The 22708-nt window shown below is 36.0% G+C and overlaps 1 protein-coding gene across 6 annotated transcripts in view; it reads left to right on the forward strand.

Moving 5' to 3' along the window:
- DCC (DCC netrin 1 receptor) overlaps window positions 1-22708 on the forward strand; it is a 1228196-nt gene that overhangs the window by 988946 nt on the left and 216542 nt on the right. For all 6 annotated transcript variants that reach the window (XM_043889644.1, XM_043889645.1, XM_043889647.1 and 3 more), the window contains 2 exons: window positions 3155-3296; window positions 14281-14391. In XM_043889644.1, the coding sequence (XP_043745579.1) occupies window positions 3155-3296; window positions 14281-14391 (253 nt within the window). The remainder of the gene's footprint in view (window positions 1-3154; window positions 3297-14280; window positions 14392-22708) is intronic.

Raw genomic sequence — 22708 nt, forward strand, 5'->3', positions numbered from 1 at the left:
ATGGACTATATAGTCTGCTAGGCTCCTGTGTCCATGGGATTTCTCAGGCAAGAATCCTGGAGTGGGTTGCCATTTCCTTCTCCAGGGGATCTTCCCAACTCAGGGATTTTTGCCTCTGATGATCACTTATTTTTTGATTGGTCTCAAAGAACAATTTTGTGTGTTTGTTTTTTTAAATTAATTTAAAATTTCATCAAAATATTGCATATGTATTATTTTAGGTTAAATAATATCAATGAGGCTTATAACAAAGACCACTAGATTCTTCCCTGTCTCCAGACTGTTCTCATTCCTTCCGGTTCCCATATCCATCACTTTTAGCTGTTATTTCTTCTGGCATGTACCTTTATGTTTCTCGTTAATGTGCCTTTAATGGCCCTTAATTCCCTAATTTTAATTCACCAGTGTTACAGATCATTGACTGCGTTATTGTTATGTCAGAATTCAGCACACGTACACCCCCATTTCCCTTCCCCAGGCTTCTTCCTTTTCCCTTCCTTCTCTTCTTCCTCATTTTCCTTCTATTGCTTCTTCCTTGGATGAAGTGTAATTAGAAGTGAAATGCAGAAACCCTAAACGTTCAGTTCCATGAGTGTATTAATTTGTTAGGGCTGTCATAACAGGTTCCAAAGACTAAGTGGCTTAAATCACAGGTGTTTATTCTCTCACGGTTCTGGAGGCTGGAAGTCCAAGGTCAAGATTTATTGTAGAGTTATTTCTTCTGAGTCCTCTCTCCTTAACTCATAGATGGGTGTCTTCTTCCAGTGTCATCACATGAGCTTCCTCAGTGTGTATCTGTGTTCTAATCTTTTCTTGTTATGATACCAGTCATGTTGGATTACAGCCCGCACTAATGGCTTCATCTAACCTTAATTACCTATTTTAAAGCCCTATCTCTAAATAACTTTCTGAGGTATTGGGGATTAGGATATCAGCATATGAATTGGGGTCTTTGGAGGGTGGGTTAGGAGGAGTTCAAAATTTAGCCCATAGCAATGTGTTTTGACAACTGTATTCACCCATATAACAAACTTGAACTATGATGCAGTTTTGTTACCCAAAAACTTTCCTTGTACCCATATCCAGCCAGTTTTCCAGTGCAATTGCCATAGGCAACTGTTTCCCTGATTTGCGTTACTGTAGATTAGTTTTATCTATTCTGGAACTTCATATCAATGGAATTATGCAGTATGTGCTCTTTTGACTAGTGTCCTTTAAAACCCAGTCTTGCTGTTTTCCTCACTACCTTTCTGAAAATTCCATATTTCTCTTTCTGTTTTGGATTCTCTGCTTGTTGGATTTCAGATCTTTTCCTTTCTTAGTTTGCCTCTCATTTTTCTGGAGCATACCTTCATCAGCCCCCTGGTAAAGGGTACACAGATGGATATCTTGGAAGCCATTCATATCTGAAATATCCCTAGACTTATACTAGTATGTGTTCATACATTTGTGTTGTATTTTCCTCTCACATCATAGTTTATTTGACTAGACATGAAATTCTAGATTTAAATATTCTTTTCAATCTTAAAGTTTTGTTTGTTTTTAAGAAATCTGATGCTATATTTACTCCTGATTGTAATTTATATACACTTTTTTCTTTTTTTTCCACCCATTCTGGAAGATTTTGGATCCTCCCTTCCCCATGATTCTCTAGTATTTCTTACAATATGTTTCTTTTCATTTATTAATGTTATTCTTTTCATTTATTATGTTAGATATTCCATAATCCCTTTCAGAATGAAGTCTCAATCTTCTAGTTATGCAAAATTTTTATCAAAAGAAGGATTTTGTGTTTTTTTGTTTTGCTTTGTTTTCTTGTTGCTAATTTTTAGCCTTTTCTTTATCCTGCTCCTTTGTTCTCTTATCTCACTGAGTGTCAGAAATTATGAATTAAACCACTAATTTCTTATCTTTTCTCTCTTATTTCCCTTGATTGTCATTTCCCCCCCGCCCTGAATTTTGGAAGGTTTCTACTAATTTATTTTCCAATTTATCTATTGCATATTTAATTTATGCAACCAAATTATAAATGTCATGGGCTTTTAAAAATCTTTTTCTTGTACTTCTACACTATTGAGTCAGTATCTTCTCTTTGATTATTAGGGTATTAATGACAGTTCTTTGGACCCTTTTCCTGTTTTAAACACTAATGCTGTTCCCTTCAAGTGCCGTCACGCTCTTACGTGCCTTTCTCTCGGCTGTTATGCCAAAGGCTTTGTTTCAGTGTCTGATAGTCATGAATTATCAGTTTACATAAGAATGCAGTACCCTAAAGGCGATTATGAAGTGCAAATTCTGGTGCATGAGTGAGTGGGGGTTATTAAGTGGGATCCTCACTGTTGGGAGATTAATCAGGGACCTGGGTGTTGTTTTCTCTTGTTCTTCTCAATTTTCTCTTGAGAACAATGATCTGATATTCTCTCTGGGAAGTGCACACCTGGATGCCATTGCTCTAGGTGTCAGACGAAGGAAGAAGACTTGAATGACTCATGTCACTGACTTAACTCTCACCCTTCTCTCTCTTCTCTTCCGTGTCTGGTGTCCCTAAATCTGCAGCTTCTGTTTCAGTATCCCTAGAAAATGAAGATCCTGGCTCCTCCAAGTTCAGGGAGGGTTAGCTGACTGACTTTGCCGAATGTGGTAGGACTTTCAATCCATCTTCTATCATCTCAAAACCATGCTTTAGACCTGCTTTCTAAGGTACTCAGGAAGCAATAATTTCCAGTCTTCCCTGAATTTTGTCATGCTGATCACCTTGTTTTCATTAATGTCTTTAAGGAGGTATGTAGATGTCATCCTTCTCCTTTGGCTTGGTCACAATGCTTTTCTTCTTTTGTAACTTCTAAAAATTTGTTAACATCTTTCATCCACTAGTGTCCTATTCTCTATTTCCTTATGGCTTTACACCAGTTAGGATATTTATTGTCATTTTCGTGGCATTTGCAGTGGAAATGTGATCAATCAAATGAACTGTGTAAATTTGTCAAAATCAGACACACAGCTATAAGAATGGATTTAACTTGGTTCTGAGGGATAATCTCTAACACTTCTTGCATTTCTGCCTTATTTGCACTTAGGTTTGGGTCAGTTCTCTGATCCTGTCTTGTTGTTCTTCCTTTCTCTAATGATGTAAATTACATCTGTTATTTTACAGAGTATCAAAGTAAGCTGGCTGCCTCCTCCATCAGGAACACAAAATGGATTTATTACCGGTTATAAAATTCGACACAGAAAGACAACCCGCAGGGGTGAGATGGAAACACTGGAGCCAAATAACCTCTGGTACCTGTTCACAGGTCAGTGTTCCCGTGCTGTGGTCTTAGAAGGTTTTGGTGAATCAAATGCCTCGGCAATAAAATATACTCTCACTTCAAGGGAACATTCATTTTTCTCCTGGTAGGTGGCATATACTGGTATGAACAAGAATAACTTTATATTTTTAACTTGATTCCCTGTAATGCTATCACAACATGTTTTGCTTCTGTATCACCATTTTAATAAATGTATCATTGAATTTTTATCCATATTAGTATTGCTAACTCAACCATTTCTGTCATCAAATAACATTTAACTGTTTAATAACTTTTAAAATCATGTAATCACATGGTTCCAAGTTTAAGTCATTTTGAGCCTTCTCTGCCCAAACTCCAGGAGTGAGAATGAGGCTGGAAAATGGAGAGAGGAGTGGTTTGGGGAATGAAGAGAACAATTATTCCACTTTCCATAAATATAAAAGTAAATTTACTTCTGTAGCAATATTGGTAAAATTCATGGTGGGTTAAAACTGGACCCAATTTCCATGTAGTAGTAAGATAATTTTTATATATATATAAGATGAATTGTCATATATTTCCTTTAACTGTTGGAACTATTAATATGTGTCAGTCCAATTCCTGGAAAAACAGAGACTAAGCCAGGCCTTCAAGTTAATGCATTCAGGATACAAGCCCAGGAAGGGACTTGTACTTGAAGGAACAAGAGAAGTGAACCAAGGAGGAAGATAAATCAAATGATGACTTCTTGAACTGGCCACAAGTTAGAACAAATCTAGAGCCAGCTTGTGCTTGTGTGGTGTTGGGGGTGGGGGGCCGGGTAGGAGAGAGGAGGTTTCAGAAGCCAATTGAACTACTGGGGCCCAGTGTGGATGGCTGGATAGGAAGTATGAGCCGTTTCTCCCTTGTCTGTCGTTGGTCAAAGTAAGCCCACAACAGGTTGTTAACTATTCTGTACCTCTTGACAGTCCCCTGGGAAGCCAGCACTTCCGGTAAATGCACAAGTGTGGAATTCTCTGCTTGTCCATCCAGCACGTTATATGGGGATGGCTTGGTCTAGCAGCAACATTTGAGGCTTGATAGTACCAACGAGAACAGAGGGTTTGGGAATCAAAGCAGATAGCAAAGGCAGGAATCGGTGGATCAAATTAAACGTGTGTGTGTCATGGCACATAAACTTGATTCATGACAGCAGGCAAATTAAAGCTCATAGCTTACAGAAAATCAAGTAAACGTTCATCACAGATGAGAACTAGTTCCTTATTTATTCCTTTCTTGACATAGAGTACTGGTAAATTTCTATCTGAAATCATAAAACACACACACAATTTAAGCTACTTGCTCAGCCTACAGTATGAGACTTGATAGCAACTTAGTTTTTCCCCATAAGTTTGTGCCTCTTATGCCTATAAAATGATAATGCAATGGTGAGTGTGCTTCCAAAATAGATTGCCAAAAATCACATGACTTGTTTTATATCTGGACAAAGTCTCCTAAATGGAAGTTATGACGCTCTGTTGGAAGATTAGGATTGACACAGACAGTGTGATACCACCTATAAAATAGATAACTGATGAGAACTTTCTGCAAGCTCAGGGGACTCTACTGCCTTTCTGCAGGGAGCTCTGCAAGCTCGGCGGTGTCCTGAACGGGAAGGAAGCCCAAAAAGGAAGGGTGTATATGTACAGTCACTTTACTTTGCTTTTCCATAGAAACTAGCACAACACTGTAAATCAACTCTACTCCAATAAAAACTATTTTAAAAAGGAAAATAAACACCATGACATTTAAAAAGCTTAAAGAAAGCCAAGATGCTATGTCTCTTTGCCTGATAAAATGATTAGAAGGTAGAAGCAATTGAAATGAGGCATATGGTCTCGTTGGACTATTTGGACAACATATACGTAGTTTACTTTACAAGAAATCACCAAAATTTAAAAATCTTGCTGAAAAAATTTTAGTGTAATTTCTATAGATATAGGAATTTGAAGCCCAGAAACATTTTTAACCATTGATTTTCCTTCTCCAATGAAAAACATTAAAAGTATAAAAGAAACTTCCTTTTTTAATAAAATAATTCATTAAAATATGAGCATTCTAGTAGAAAACCTAAAAAATGTATATTCAATTTACAGAACTATAAATGGCCAACAAGCCTAATAAAATGTTTAATCTCATTAGTAAAGAAATGCAAATTAAAAGAAAAATGAGTTAGCATTCTCCTTTGATTAAAGTAATAAAGATAAAAATGAATGATGATACATTGTTTTGGAAAGCATATGAGAAAGATGAACTTTTATATACCACTTGTGGGACAGAAAGATTCTAGAATCTTTCCAGAAAGCAATGTGGAGATTTGTGTTATATACAAGTGTGCATGTGTGTATGTATCTGTAAATATATGATTCAGGTTTCCAACTTCTAGGAGTTTATTCCAATTCTGCAGACATACTTTTTTGCAAAATTTTAAACTAAAAACATATTCATTGCATCAGAAAAAAAGACCCTAAGTATCTAACTATAGGCAGTTACCTAGAAAATTCAGACACAATCATATCATGAAATGCTGTATATCTATTGCAAATATTGAAATGTAAATATTAAATTATATGCTAAATATTTAAAACATATTAAGTGAATAGCTCAGTTTGAAATCAATATTAAGTATGAGTCCATATTTATAAACCAAAAAAATTATTAAGAAAAGATTTAGAATAATATAGTCTAAATACCAAAATATTAATAGTCATTATTGCTTAATTGTGCAACAGTGAATTATGTATTTTTAACCATGTATGTAAAATGAAAAGCAAATAAAATATCAGGACTCTAATGTCATAACACTTGGTTACCAAGATTGAATATTTCATGCCACTGACTAACTCTGTGCCCATTGAACAGCTAAGGAGGAGTTAGTCAAGAAAATAAATGAAGAGTAGTAACCATGTGGCCAAAAGACCTTACTGACATGAATTGTTTAGTATTTATGGGGTTTTTGCCAAATAGGATTTAAAACATTCAGCTCAGTATTATCAAGCCAAGCTTCTGAATCTCTAAATGTACAAGAGCTTGGAATTTTCTCTCAAAAAAAGTAAAATCACTTAAGAAGATCACGGTATAGAATAGCAAGTATTAGACTTTTTCTTATCAAAGATACTATATTAGTCCTAGGGGGTCATAACAAATTACCACAAATGTGGTGGCTGGAAACAACATAATTTTTTTTTTTTTTCCAATCCAAGAGAAACCAGAAATCCAAAATCAAGGTTTCTGTAGAGGTCATTCCCTCTGGAAGCTCTGCGGGAAAATCTGTCTCATGTTTGTCTCCTAACCTCTGGTGGGCGCTTGACATTCCTCAGCTTGGAGATACATCTTTCAGAAATCTGCCTCCATCTTTGCATCACTTCCTCTGTGTGTCTGTATGTCCTCGCTTCTTATAAGGATACCTTCATTGAATATTGACTCTGTAGTAATCCAGGATGAATCCATTCCAAGATCTTTAATAAATCCGTTAAGACTATGCTTCCAGGAAAAGCTATATTTGGATGTTCCAAGTATAAAGTATTTTTACTCATTACAAACTCTTGTTATTACTTTTCCTCTCAAGGACAATCATTTTCAATTATACCCTCTAGTAAATCTTTATCCAAAAATAATTCAGTCCTACATCTTTATTCATCTAAAATATATGTGGAAATTAGCACTTCTCATCAGCATGGGATAACCCATCTTCACTCTGGCTTCCTATCATTCCAGTCAAAAGCAAAGCAACAGGATGAATTCATTAGCTTGTTATTGAAATGCCGCTTCCCATCTTTATAGATCCTTAGGAATCTGGACTCCAAACTTGCAACTTTTATTTAAAATGTTCCTTCTTCATTTTAATTGTTATAAAATGAATTTGAGGATGCAAACATCATCTGAACAGTTATCGTTATAACTGTGCTTGATATTTATTGCAAAAAAGTCACACGGTCTTCATTTTTAATTTGAGATGAAGACTAGAAAGACCCAGAGGATAGCCTCATATTCTTTAAGCATTAAAAACAAGTTTTGCAAAGCCTCCGTCTTCCTCGCCTCTGTTCTGTGTCCTGGCCTCAGTCCTGGCTTATGTTGCATTCCTAGAAATTGTGGGAATGTCTTTAATGCTAAAGAGCATCAGGGAATCAGGAAGTACTTACCCTAGTAGATTGGCTGTGGTTTTTGACTTGTCCCCAGGATATATTTTGTAATGTATGCACTGTGTAGTAAGAGGAAGTAATTGATTTTCTATATAAATCTTCAGCACTTTAAAATGTACAAAATTTGCCCCCATGTTTTTAGTACCTTTAAAATACATGAATAGATTGATTTGGCTGTTAGAAAATTGAAAATGCCAGAGTGCTTCCTTTGGATGATATAAATATTCAGGTGTAGAGACTCAAATATTGGCTTTTACCATGTTCTGTTTTTTAGACAGGTGTTTTTTGTTGTGTGTGCTTTTTACTAGGATAATGAGACATCTGCAGTAACAAAGTAATTCAGAGTTATAACAAGGATTTTAAATCACTGCTATCAATTTCATTGTGGGAACCCAAGTCAACTAAATTTTAAAGTACTGTTTTTAATTTTTGAGTGCTCTTCAGAGGAGGTTATTTGGAATTGAATACTAGAATTTTCTCATGCTTCGTGGCCAACACAAGAATAAACGTAGTGGTAAACATGCATTGGTATTTTGTGGCCTGAAACATTGAAACAGTAGCACAGCAATTTTATAACAAGGTTAACATTAGGGGAATAAAGGGAAAGTATTTTCTTCGAATAATACATCATCTCTTGACCATAAGTTCTAAGAAAGTAGAAATAGAACTGAGGAATTAAGAGTTTGAAGGCATTTTTTATTGGAGATAGAAACAAGCAGAAGACAGTCTACTTTCAGCATTATCTTCTTTTACAACAAAAAAGCACTGTTACCTATGTCATTCTTTTAGAATAGAGTTATACTTAGAAGTTATACTTAAAGTTATACTTAGTAGCAGGGCTTCCCAGGTGGCACTAGCAGTAAAGAACCTGCCTGCTAAAGCAGGAGACATAAGAGACTTGGATCCAATCCCTGGGTTGGGAAGAGCCCCTGGAGGAGGGCATTGCAGCCCACCCCGGTATTCTTGCCTGGAGAATCCCATGGACAGAGGAGCCTGGCGGGCTACAGTCCACTGGGTCTCAAAGAGTCAGAAAAGACTGAAGCGACTTAGTACCGCACACATACTTAGAAGCAGCTAGGAAGCTGTGTAAACGCGTGTGTGTGTGCGCGCATGCGCGCACACACACACACACACACACACACCTCCCACCCACCCATCCCAAGTCAAGGCACTCATATGTTCCGCTGCAGAAGCCCATGGGTGCATACAGTAAGTCATGGTCCTTAATGCCTTCCTGAAACAAGAAAGCAAGTTTTTCTTTTCCTTTCCTGCTACCTAGCTAAAGTCAGTGGGTATGCACAATCCACACATGTGTGCACACCCCTTGACTTGGCCTTGCGGGGTAATAGGGCTTGTGTTCCTGAATTCCAAGAGACCATGATAATTGGAAAAGATAGTTCTTAACAGACCACCACCCCCAGGGCACTGCACACAGAGCAGACTGATACGCAGTCCCAGTCCTGCTGTGAAAAAGGCCTGTTTACTTAGATGGGGCTTCCTAGGTGGTGCTAGTGGTCAAGAGTCAGCCTGCCGATGCAGGAGACACAGGAGACATGGGTTAGATCTACAGAGACTGAGACTGAACTATAGGTCCCTACAAACAGAGCAGAAAGCACACAATTCATCGCGTCCAAAGCCCTTGTTTTATTGAAGAGGTAGGTAATGGAGGCTTGAAGAGTGACATTGCTAAGATCCACCATTAGCTAAAGGTATAGATTTCAACTAGATCACAGATGCTCTGATTCCTAGCTATGTGCTCTTTGAACTATCCAGTGTTATCATCTTTAGCTCACTTTATTGTGAGTGAGTCTGGCTGTTGTATGAATCTGTAAATGATCATTGATATTAAAAACAATTTTAACATTTATAACAGTCATAACAGCAATAGCAAATTTGACAACTTCTGCTATGCTGAAAACAATATGAAGGTTCTTCAAAAAATTAAAAACATATCTGCAGTGAACCACTAATCCCTCCTTCTGAGTACATATCCAAAAGAATCGAAGTCAGGATCTCAAAGACATATGCACTCTCATATTCATTACAGCAGTATTCACACAACCCAAATTTCCATTGACAAATGAGCAAAGAAACTGTGGTATATACATACAATGGAATATTATTCAGCCTTATCACAGAAAAGGAAAAATACTCTGCCTTTTGCAACAAAGTGGATGGACTGGAGATGCTATGCTAAGTGAAATGTCAGTCCCAGAAGGGTAAATACCATGATTCCACATATATGAGGTATCTAAAATAGTCAAAGTCATGGAAACAGGATAGAATGGTGGTTGCCAGGAGAGAGGGGGAGGGGAAATGGAGAGTCGTTCAATGGGTATAAAATTACGGTTATGCAATACGAATAAGTTTAGAGATCTGCTGTTCAACGTAGTACCGATAGTTAACAATACTGTATTGTGCACTTAAAACCTTATTTAGAAGGCGTCTCATGCCAAGGGTTCTTATCATTAAAAAAAGAGCAGCGGGAGAAAAGGGGTCTTTGGAAGTGATATATAGGTTTATTACCTTATTTGTAGTGGTGGTATCATAGTTTATGCATAGGTCTAAATTCATTAAAATGTATACGTTAACTATGCACAACTATTGGTATATTAAGTATATAGCTAAAAAAATCCATGATAAGAAAATAAAGCTTTGTCTGTTTTAAAATGTAATCTTTATAATAATTTTTTATTCATAGACCCCGTTTTATTGATGAGAAATCTTAGGCAAAGAAAGAGGGCTAGTAAGTTTTTTAGGTCATGCAGTTAGTAAGTGGTAAAGCAAAAATTTGAATCTAATTCTGCCTAAACTGAACACCTGAATTCTTAACTCTTAAACTATCAGTAATATATTGTTGACCATAGGCAATGACTATGGGTTGTGTGAGTATGTAAAGGAAAGTGAAATAACTCAGAGATGGAGCTATATATTGAATAATAAAAATTGAAAATTATCTTGGCAGCTAAAGGAATTGAGTAACTTTAGAAGACATTAAGTCAAAACTTCCCTACCTATTTAGATTTAAAATCCTAGTTAATGCTTTCATTAGTCCAACTCTGAAAACACATCTCAGATAACAATTTTGAGAAATATACACAGAAAATAGCTTTCGTTTACAGATCGGTTTCCTTCTATCCTGTCACCAGTGAATGAATGAATGAATGAATGAATCCATCTATCCATCCATCAGCGGAGTGTTTCAAGTGAGAAAATAATTTGCAAATATTAGGTATCTTTATGTCTATCAAATGTCTAATTTTATAAATTATTTGTGAAAGCAGTTTTGCCATTTGATTCTCAAAAGAACACTCTAAGATAGAAATGCAGGTATTATTACCTAATTACTATATATGAGAAAGTGAGATTAAAAGAGACCTGGGTTCAGTCCCTGTGTTGGGAAGATCTCCTGAAGAAGGAAACAGCAACCCACTCCAGTATTCTTGGCTGGAGAATTCCATGGACAGAGGAACCTGGCAAGCTACAGTCCATGGGATCTCAAAGAGTCAGACAGAACTGAGCAACTAATACACATACACATAGCCCATCTAAAACTTGTCTGGCCAAGTACCCCTCACAACAAAGAAGCAGGAACATTTGCAGGCTAGAATTCAGGGGAATGTCCTTGACTGACTCTGAAAAGCAAACATTTCTGGTTTTGCCTATTGCTGTGTACTTCACTTACCTAATTTAGAAGAGAGTCACAGGTTTAATTCTGCTGATAAAGATCTGGACCTGAAGGCACCAAATTTAGGATCAGAAGACTTGGTTAAAGATATCTTGAAAGTGGAATTTAACTTCTTTTTAATCCCACTGTGTAAAACTCAAATTTATCTGTAGGTAATGCTACAGTAAAGCAGATTCAATGTAATCTAAAGAATAATTTTATTTAACCAGCAGAACTGTTGGAGTGGATTCCCTCCCATGGTGAATTTTTTATTCCAGAAATATCCCTGCTTTATTTACGGAATCACTTAGTTGGATGAACAGCATTAGATGGGCTGTTTGACTAAGCATTACAATCTCTTTTAATAATGGAATGTTGTATATATCTTTAAATGTTTTCTTATACTTGATCTAGAATTTCTAGGTGTTATTAGTGAGATTCCACAGCAATATTCTAGAATAAAATGCAAAATTTTAAAAAGTTAAGCTAAAATATAGTATTACAAGAAAAGTTGGCAGGATTTTTAGGGTCATCTGGGTACTACTCTGTCCAGAGGGTTAAAACTTTACTACTGATATCATAGAAAGATATGAAAAGCTACTTTACTGTGTTTGGTTAGAATATATATTCTGATAAGTAGCTGGGTCGGGGGTGCCAGGTGAGACTCCATTGGGGAAACAATGGATGGTCTCTTAACTGCCTTTTAATAGTTACTTCAAATTATTACTCAGGCTATTAGTCAGCTTTCATTTTACTCAAAACTAATGATACTGACAGAGCCTAAACTCAAAATATGTAAATTGAATTTTGGCAAAATTATAAAGAGAAATTTGTGTATCTGCTTTATAGTGAGATATTTTAATTATGTTATATTAAAACCAGTAAAGTCTGCATGCAACACGTCACTTGTTATAAAGTCAAATGAATGGTACAGAATATAGGGCATTCAGAAAGATTTCCATTTGTGTGTCAAAATATTGCATGTAAGAAGTTGATATGTTAGTCAAGGTATGTTGACCAGAGAAATGGAATCGGTGGAGATATATACTAAGAGATTTGTTGCAAGGAATTGGCTTAATTGATCGTGATGGTGGGCTGGACAATTCCAAAATCAACAGAGCAGGCCATCAGGAGAGGCAGCTGGAACTCTCAAGCTGAAGCTGCTTCCTACAGGTGAAATTTCTTTTTCAGGGAAGCCTCAGTCTGCTCTTAAGATCCTTCACCTGATTAAATATGGCTCACTAAATTATCTAGGATAATATCCCTTATATAAAATCAGTTGACTATGGACTTTAGTCATATCTACAAAAATACCTCCCCAGAAACAATAAGTGTTTGATTGAGGAGACTTTAGCCTTACTCCAGTTTACATATAAAACTGACCATCAAAGATGATATTCCACATCAGTCATTGGAGATGGTGTTGACATAATTGTCCATCCATTCAAAGAAAAATGAAGTCAAATTTCTCCTTAATACAAAAGAGTATATTCTTGATGAAATTAAACTGTTTCAGGTGAGACAACCATGACAATCATGAGCTGCAATGATTAGGTAAACATATCCTCCCAAAGTTCTCTTCCTGTGAGCTTTCTGATTTCCCAGACAGCTCTGCAATCCTTCTGCCTCAGGGATCAACAGCAGTACCCAAGAAAGGGTGAAAAATGTTAACAAATATCAGATTGATGCCTTGCTAATTAAGGGACAGGTCAGGGTGAGCACAAGCCTACCTAAAGCAGAACATAGCTTTTATGTTCAAAAGCGTCCTTTCACCACCTTGCTGGTGGTGTTGGGCATTGCATTGTAACCTAACATTTCCGCAGTGCGAAGACTTGCTTTAGTGGATCTTTCAACAGTTGTTTTGTGTTGAAACATGAGTCAGGCATTGTAGTGACTCTATGGAGGTACAATGAAAGCATTCATAATAATAGAAACAACAGTACCAACGTTATTCTCAACCCATGCCTTCCAATTTGTTTTATAAAATTAGAAGCATCTTAAGTGGCCAGTATTATGCGTGGGTGAGTTTATCAAACTGTCTTCTCTAAAAGTCCTAGTTACTGAAGATCACCGCCTTCAACTGTAACAAATTCACTCTAACCATGGTTTAAAAGCCATCTGTTAGTAGCAAGTTATAATTCTTCTCAGTACCAAGAATTACTCATCTTTCTGTACAAAAATATATAAATACACAACTTTGTACTTAATAGAAGCAGCATTTCTCTAAGAGGCTATTTTATTTATGATTTTTCCTTAGCTCCAAATGTTTGTGCCATTTCAAATTAATGGGGAAAAAAGAGAGATGATATTTTAATTGTTATCTGTGCTGTTCAACCCCTTAAGGTTTAAGAACTTGTTGGTTTACACTGAGTCCTAAGTGTCTCAGAAAAGTCATATGGTTTTTTGACAGGCATTGTTTGTTTTATAATAATAATGTGTCATGTTGATGAGCTATGTTGAAACTCAGATAAAAGGAAAGTTATTCACATTAAAAATTTATACATATCACACTGAGTCATGATGCACAGGGCTTCTCTTATTACCTGTTCTCTCTGTGTACTGGAAAATCAGCTCAGAGGTCATCACTGAGGACTGCAATCCATGTCCAAGTTATCACAGAGATAGATTTTCTTCATGCTGTAGTATGGAACCTAATGCAAAGCAAATATGCCTTGGCGATGTTTTTGAGAGATGAAAACCTAGTATTTTCAGCTGAAGTACAGTGGCTTTGGAGTTTTCTTTCTTTGCCCAAAGGAATCACTGACCTTGAATGAATGATGGAGCATAAATTTTTAGATTGACTGTTCTTGATTTATAGGCAGGCCTCTTCTGGACTGTGAGGAAAAATGATCCTTGCTGTTTTTGATTATTTCTTCATCGTTCATATTTTATATTCTGCATCTGCCCTGAGGCTGTTTTCAAGGATACATTTTTGTAAACTGGGAAAAGTAAATGAGAATATATGAAAAATAATTTGATTTCTGGCTGTAATCTTCCAACCCTTTTGGCCAAAATAACAGTAATTACCACAACAATCGCAGAAAATGTAAAGCGTGCTTAGTATTGTTGAAATTTTGCTAAAACTTTTAAAACCCACTAAAAGTACTTGTTATTCAGTAACTTTTTTTTTTTTCTCCTTCTATGGAAAATTCTTTTACAGGACTGGAGAAAGGAAGTCAATACAGTTTTCAGGTGTCAGCCATGACAGTCAACGGCACTGGCCCGCCTTCCAACTGGTTCACAGCAGAGACTCCGGAGAATGATCTGGATGGTAAGACTTTTCCCCATCACTGTCACTCTGCTTTCTGTCTTCTTTGTTACTTCAGCTTCAAAGAATACCTTTAAAAAATGGATGAACTTCCACATTAGGGATGTTTCTTCTTCCTGTATCTTTAGATGCAAAACAAAACAAATCAAAAAACCCTGAATGAATATAGAGTCTTCAGCATGCCATATAAATATAAATTAATTATAGTCTTCATAACAAATCACTTTTTTTCAAAAAATTTGAAATGACCTTTTTTTTCTATTTGTTTTATTTGAAGTAATTGATCTTAACCATGTTTTTCAGAGGAATGCCTGCAATTTCTGATAATAATCATAAAATGTAATTATTTTACATAACTTCTCTGGCTCTTTTATGATGCTTCTGCAAATAGCAATATGTATTTTTGACTGGCTTATGATATGATCATTAATGTTTGGCACTTTTTTTACATAAAGGACAGTCTGCCCTATTTTCTTAATTGATAGTTATCTGAAATACTTGTGGATGAGATATTGAGGTTCATATAAAATTACATATCAATGTGTTCAATATAACAAAATCTTCAAAATTGTCAGATGAGAAGTACTTCTTGAGATAAAAAACATCATGACTAAATACAAAAATAAAATTCAAGAGAAAGGGGTAATGGAAGCAATGGAAAAATGAATAATAGAATAAACAAAAATATAAATAATAAAACAGAAATACACTCTAGAGAATTACAGTTACAGATACATGAAGTAGAAATTTATAAAAAATGAACGATACTTGAAAAAGAAGGAAGTTAAAATCAGTAGACTTAAAACTAGGTGATCCAACCTGGGACCAAGAAAAAAGTGGCTGAAAGAATAAACACATGTGTATTGAAAATATGATGGCTACCTAACTAATTGAAAATGGAATTCATGTACTTCTTTACTGACAGACCTGAAAATATTCAAGTTACTGGAAACTGACAATTCTCTGTCTCTCTCTTTCCCTCTCATTTTTCTCTCTCCCTCTCTCCTCTCCATCACCATTTCTCAAATCTGTTCTCCCTTTCTCCTCCTCAGACTTTCAGTTTTCTTCCTCCTTGATCTTTCCTTTCTTCCCTTTCTAAATAACTCACTGCCATCCAATTGTTTTAATGTAGTCACAGTCTTGGTTTTACAACATGATTATGCTGGCAGTAAAACAACCAACAAATACTATTTCCACAATACTGATAATCACTGCTAATAATAGCACATTAATTCAAAGAATATTTATAGAGAATTTTCCTAACGTCAGGCATTGTACTGAGCTCTGAGGATATAATAATAAATAAGAAAGATATGATTATTTTCCTTGTGTAGCTTAGAAAGACAAGCATTCTAAATGAAGTTATAGGGAATCACCACTGTTATAGTACAAATCTGAATATTGGCAGTATCCTATAGTTCAACCTAGGATGGATGGCTAGATAGAAAGATAGATAGGCAAACAGGCAGATATAGAGGAAATTTGTATTTACAATTGAGACCTGAAGCATCAACAAGAATTATCACTGCAAAGCACACATTGGAAACTGAGGAGGAGAAGTAGAAGGCAAAGTAAATGCAAGTTTGAAGTCAGCACAGGTCATAGTGCTGCTGTTAGGGTCTGAAATAGAGACCATCAGGGCTGAAACACAGAGATGGCATTCAATTACTTTTGCAAGACAGGCAGATTCTACATTTGGCAAGACCAAAATAAGGATTTGAACTTTATCCTAGGAATATCGTTAAGGCTATAACCTGCTTTATCCTAAGCAAGCCATGAAAGAATTTTTTAAAAATACTGACCATTATCTTTGCATTTTGAAGAGAATACCCTGTTTAAAACCCAAAAAGTGTATTAGGAGTAGAACCTGATGCTGGGAAAGATTGAAGGCGGGAGGAGAAGGGGACGACAGAGGATGAGATGGTTGGATGGCATCACCAACCCAATGGACATGAGTTTGAGCAAACTCCAGGAGTTGGTGATGGACAGTGAGGCCTAACAGTGCTGCAGTTCATGGGGTCACAAAGAGTCAGACATGACTAAGTGACTGAACTGATACATGGGCCAACTCAGGACTACCCTAAAATAAAGTAACTTGAGCCTTAGAAAATAAATATTCTTTAACTTGTCTTAGATAAATCAAGAAGTCATGGAGCTACATCAAGTCACACTTTGCAGAATGTATACCCTTCAGAAATGGATTAGGGAAGTTTAAATCATGTGTTCATTCATTCAACATGTATTTCTTCTTGAAAGTTTTTCTATACCAGGCATTAGTTTAGGTTCTAAGGGCAAAACAATAAACAATGTCACTACTCTCAAAGAGTATAAATTTTATCAAGGTAGAAATGGTAGTGACAAATGATGTGAAAAAAAGGAAATATGGCAGAAGGTATAACAAATGATGAAGGGAGAAGTCTTTGATATCGGGATTTGAGAAGATCTCACAGATTAGGCAAAACGTGAGCACAGATCTTGAGACAGTGAGGGAGACAGCCATGCAAAGAGTTCAGACGAGCACCCCTGGTGCAGAAAGAATAGCAAGAATAGACATCCAGAGACCGGAGCCCTGTTGGTATCTGAAATATGACGAGGAGGTCAGGAGAGTTGGGCCCAAGTCATGAGAACATGATCAGTCTCATGTAAACAATACAAGGATGGCTAGGATATGCTATAGGAATTCTTCATTTCTGTATTTTACTTGAAAAATTACTTTTAACCATTATATACTGTGTTTTATCCTCTCTTCTCTCAAATTGTAGTATATATTATTATCGTTAGTTTTAAAGAGTAACTTAAGCTAAGAAAATTAAACTCACTTGATCTCACTCTGCTGGTAACTGTGGAGCTGACACTCAAGACCAGGTTGGGTGAGTTGATGTGCAGTCCAGTTTATCAAAGCTAAGTGTCTACGAATCCTGCAGAACTGACCCAGTGATGATAAAAATAGTGATTCAAGACAAAAGATTCTAAGAAATGAGGTCATATCATTTACCCAACCTTCAGGGACTATGTCTCTTACTGGAAGGAGTGAAAATAAATGAAGTGGAGGTGCTGAAGTTCCCATGAAATACCCGGGATGAGTGGGATGCTCCACTGACTTACACGCTCCTACTCCTTGCTCTGAATGACTCACATTGTAAAAAGAACCAAATGTAAAATCGCAGCTCCTGGGATGGCACAAAACTCCCACTTAACTGCATTCTTTTCATATCCCTTTGATCTAAGTAGACTCCATCTCATGCATCTCTCTCTCTCTTTTTTAAAGTTTTTAAAATTTATTTTTATTTAATATCACTTTTGGCTGCACTGGGTCTTCATTGCTCTGTGAGGGCTTTCTCTAGTCACGGTGAGCAGGCTTCTCCTTGCAGTGGCCCTCCTGTTGAACCCCGCAGGCTGTAGAGTACACAGGCTTCGGTAGTTGCATCACGTGGGCTTAGTTGCCCTGCAGCATGTGGGATCTTCCTGGGCTAAGGATCACACTGTTGTCCCCTGCAATGAAAGGGTGAACTCTTAACCACTGCAACACCAGGGAAGCCAGTTTCACACGTCTATGCTAATCAAGGACCTCTATGCAGAGCTCATGCATAGAGTCTGAATAAATGCTATTTCTTTGGATGTTTGAACTTTACCAGGTTTTTAGCTTAATAGTATCTCTCTTCTGCATGCAGCATCTCTCCCTTTGTTTCTCCTTATTTGAGTACTGATTCAGTACCTATGGTGTGCCATGTAATGGGCAATACAAATGTGAAAAACAGGAATAACTCTCTTGAGGCATTAACAATGGCTGCAGTGATTGAGCAGGCTTCATAAGAACAAATAGTACTTAAACTAGAAACCTCAGGGAAAGTGGACTGACAGCTAGGATCACAGGGAAGGGTGTGTAGGACAGAATAGTAAACATTCTTCAAAAAGTATGGCTTAAGTAAAAGCGTGTCTATCATTATTGTTTCAGAATTCATCCTCACTCATACTCCTTTACCAACCAATTACCGTAACACATTTCAACACATTTCATCTATTGCCTCTTCACTCATTCTTTCACATCTTCATTGGGTTAAAATTGTTTAGACCTTTGGATTAAAATTGTTCAAACATTTATCATGGACCATAAGAACTGGCCATGAACATTATCAATCTGATAAAATGTAAATACAAACTAATTGAAGAAAGCTAGTGGAGTCCATATTTCTTGTACATAATGCTGTTACAGTTTATGGTTTGAGATAACTAGGGTGTCCCAGGTGGAGCAGTGGTAAAGAATCCGCCTGCAATGGGGGAGATGTGGGTTCAATCCCTGGACTGAGAAGATTCCTTGGAGAAGGAAATAGCAAACTACTCCAGTATGCTTGCCTGGACAGTTCCAAGGACAGAGGAGTGTGGTAAGCTACAGTCCATTAGGTTGCAAAGAGTTGGACACAACGGAGTGACTGAGTGTGCGTGCACCTGTTCTACACTCCTTGAGATCATTAGCCTTTAAAACAGAGTGGAAACGAATAGTCAGGGCATTTCACTGTAAGTTCGGGGCAGATGTGTTTCACTTGCTTTGTAAAGCAGTGTTTTCACTTGCTGCACTAAAAGACCAGACATTTGATCCTAAGGCTTTCTCAACTTCTTGACCCATGATCTCTTTTCACTGAGCTACTCCCTGAAACTGAATCTGATTCCTCTTCCTTCCTCCAGTTTTTCTTCATTTGACTGCATCATTCAAGTATTAAAAAGTGTAACCTTGGATAAGAATTAACATTTGGATAAATGGACAAGCTCAGAAGTGGTCGCTAGTAGCCCCAAAAGAATATGCAGCCTAATGGCTTTCTCTCTGTCTGAAAATATAGAAATAGCATAGAATATGGAATCTATATAGAGTCTATAGGATAAACGTATACATGTATCTAGGCTAGGGGAGTTTTCTTTAAATATTCATCTGAGATTTTCACTTATTCAAGTAAATGTTTAATTTATAAATTGAGATTTAGATGATTTTTATCAGAGTTTTCAAGGCTAAGCTTTCTGAAGTCAGATTTCCATATAGAATGGCTTTGATTTCCTTTAAGCTTTTGGATAAGGAGCAAGCAATCTTTGTGAAAACCACTTGAAATGAAAGGAATCCTTTGCTGTAGCCAGAGAAACCTGTGCTGGGAGGGAGGCCCAGTGTTGGACCTTCTAGGTGTATGTTATTGGATAGCTGTCTCTCCTTGCTTTCGAGTCTCCTTGTGAACTCCAAAGTGTGATTTATTCATTAGGGTGATAACTTTAAGCCTTGCAAGTCAGCTCAACAGAAGCAGTGGTGCGTACAGATAGCTGAAAGCAGTGAAAGCCATTCCCTATCTTTCTATGACTTCTGTAGTTTCTCTTGCCTTCTCTGTTTGGCTTAAGCAGTGTGAAGATCAATAGTAATATATGTTAAGTGACATAAGCAAATTCTGCTTCCTGTTTTCTTACATAAGGAAATTATCTGAGGGTGATGGAAGGGTGGTGGGGTGGGAAGCACTGGGCAAAATATATTTAGTGAGGCATTATTCACGATATTCAAATTTAGAAATGACTTTGATATCATACAATTAAGAATGTGTGTAAACTGTGTAATGATTATTCAATATAATCTAGCTATTAAAATAATATGCTTAAATTTAAAAAAAAAAGCAGTAATTTGGAGAAATACTCCAGTTCCTTATGGATTACCCTTTTAATTAAGATGTTTTGTTAAAGTAATTATAGAGCCAAACCTCACTGTTTGTTCAGGGTTCCCTGAAAGCATGTTTGCTATTACTAACAGCTGGGAAGTTTTAAAATATTTATTTTGTGTCTCAAAATTTCAGCTTAAAAAAACAAAATCATTAGAATTCCCCAAAGCTCTTATGTAAATGTCTTGCATAGGATATGAAGGAGTTTTTGTTAAAGTTCAGCAAGGCATTCTCCAGGAAACTGAGCGTGGGTATCCATTTGTGCTGCTTTAAAATAAAATTAAAGTGAGCAGGTAGAAATTGTTATACAAATTAATAATGATATAAATTAACCTTTACCGTAAAATGGAGGAGCTTGGCTAGCAAAAATTACCAGTGCAGAGAATCCTGAAAATGCAACAGTGATGTACACAAAAACTCTGAGTCTAAGAACAGGCTCTAATTTCCCGCCTCCAGGAAATAGATAATTAGCCCTATTAGCCTGATAGTAAAGTGGGATTATTGCAAATTCACTTCATTTGCAAAATGAGCCACAAAAGAACTTCTGTCTTTTGAAATCTGCATGATAGGGGTGATACTCCCTGGGCACATGGCATTGAGGAAGATCACATTAAAGTTTATTTTAAGAATAATCATAAAATCTAAGATGATGAGATTACCCAGAGAGAAGAAACATTGCATATCAGAATTATCATATGCATTCAAAAAAATAGACTGTGAAAAGTGGGAAATCTCCAGGCAGAAGAATGAGAAATGAGAAAAATAAGTTTTTGACTAATTGCAAGAAATTGAATAAAGAGTAGAAGTAGAAAAGAAACAGAGAAGGAAGAAGAAGAGAATGCATGGAAGAGTTGTGGTAGGCTGCATAACGCATCCCCCACCCCCGGAAATATCCACGTCCCTGAATTCTCTAGGTGGATCCCTTGTGGTCAAAAGTGTTCTTGCATGCATGCTAAGTCTCTTCAGTCGTGTCCAACTGTGCCACCCCATGGACTGTAGCCCGCCAGGCTCCTCTGTCCCTGGGATTTTTCAGGCAAGAATACTGAACTGGGTTGCCGTTTCCGTCTCTAAAAGTGTTCTTAGAAGGAAACAGGAAGTTCAGAATGACAGGAGGTGTGACAACACGTACACATATTCATACATACGTATGTGAAGTGGGTAAATAATTTTATATTGATAACTACCAGTATTCTAGTCATGAAACTTCAAATCTCAAATATACAACACTTAAGCAATCAAAGCATGTAAACAAGGTTCTTTCCAAAAAATTCAAAAGGCCAATCCAGATTTGAGAAATAATTTATTTAAATGATTAGAAAAAATAAAAACTTTAAACATGAAAAATATATAGTCATTGAAATGAAATGTCACTGGATGTGTTAAATAATATAGTACACATAGGTGAAAACAAAATTAACACATGGTGACAGATAAAAAGAGAGAAAAGTATAAAGACATGAAACATGAAATAAGAAAATTTAGCATGCATCAGTCATAATCCCCAAAGAAAATAAAGAATGGAGGAGAAATGATTTTTGAAGAGATAAGAACTGAGAATTTTCCAGAATTGATGAAATACATGGATTATCAGACTCAGGAATAATGCTTTAGCTTTGATATATTGAACAGTACAAAGATAAAGACAAAAAGAAGAGCTTAAAGTGCCCCAGAGAGAGATTACTTATCTAGAAAGTATAATTATATTGATGAAGAATTCCCAATAGTAACAATTAAACCAAGAAGCAATGAAATATCTGCAAGGTGCTGACAAAAAATTTCCATCATCCCCAAATTGTATAACCAACTGAATAATTATACAAGGAAAGGAGAACCATAAACACCCTTCACATGAAAAAAAAAAAAGAATTTATCACCACTATCTTTTTTGTGAAGGGCCGTACTTTTTAAAAAATGATTAAAAGAAAATCATTAGAAGTATGATTAGAGAAAGTGATTAGCAAAATAACATAATATATGGGCATATCTGAACAAATTATGACTTTATAAAACAAAAATTATAATAGTTTGGAAAGTTAACAAAAAGTTGATGAAAATGAGGTGGTAAAGAATAGGAGATCGTGGAGATTAAACAGTTTAGAGAATTTTTTTAATGTTCTTATGAAAAGTAAAAATATAATTAACTCTACATTTCAAGTTTCATATCCTTTCAAAATTGAAAATGTTACAAGTAGAAGGATATAGAGTGTATAACTTCTTATTCAGTAGAGGAAGAAAAATAATGGTGGGGGAGAGTGCTTTAGCCTATTCAAACAAAATCATGAAGAGAACTAATTATTTGTTACAAATAAATAGGAAATTAAAAGTGTATAATAAAATGACATAAATTCTTAGATAGTAATAACAATAAACATAAATGGATTAAGCTTACCAGTTAAAGGATAGATTATTAACTGAGATTTTTAAAACATCAAGATCTATGATATTTATAATCAGCAAATATAAAATATTAAGATGTGGAAGAATTAGAAGTAAAGGGATAGAGTAAAAATGCTAGTCATTCTAACAGAAAATAAATATTAAGATTAATCTTAATAAGATTAATTTTATAAGATTATTATTAATCTATAAAAGTATTAATCTTATTAGTTAATCTTATTAACTAATATTAACTAATA

Source organism: Cervus elaphus, chromosome 27 (assembly GCF_910594005.1).
Source record: "Cervus elaphus chromosome 27, mCerEla1.1, whole genome shotgun sequence".
NCBI classification, from domain to species: domain Eukaryota; kingdom Metazoa; phylum Chordata; class Mammalia; order Artiodactyla; family Cervidae; genus Cervus; species Cervus elaphus.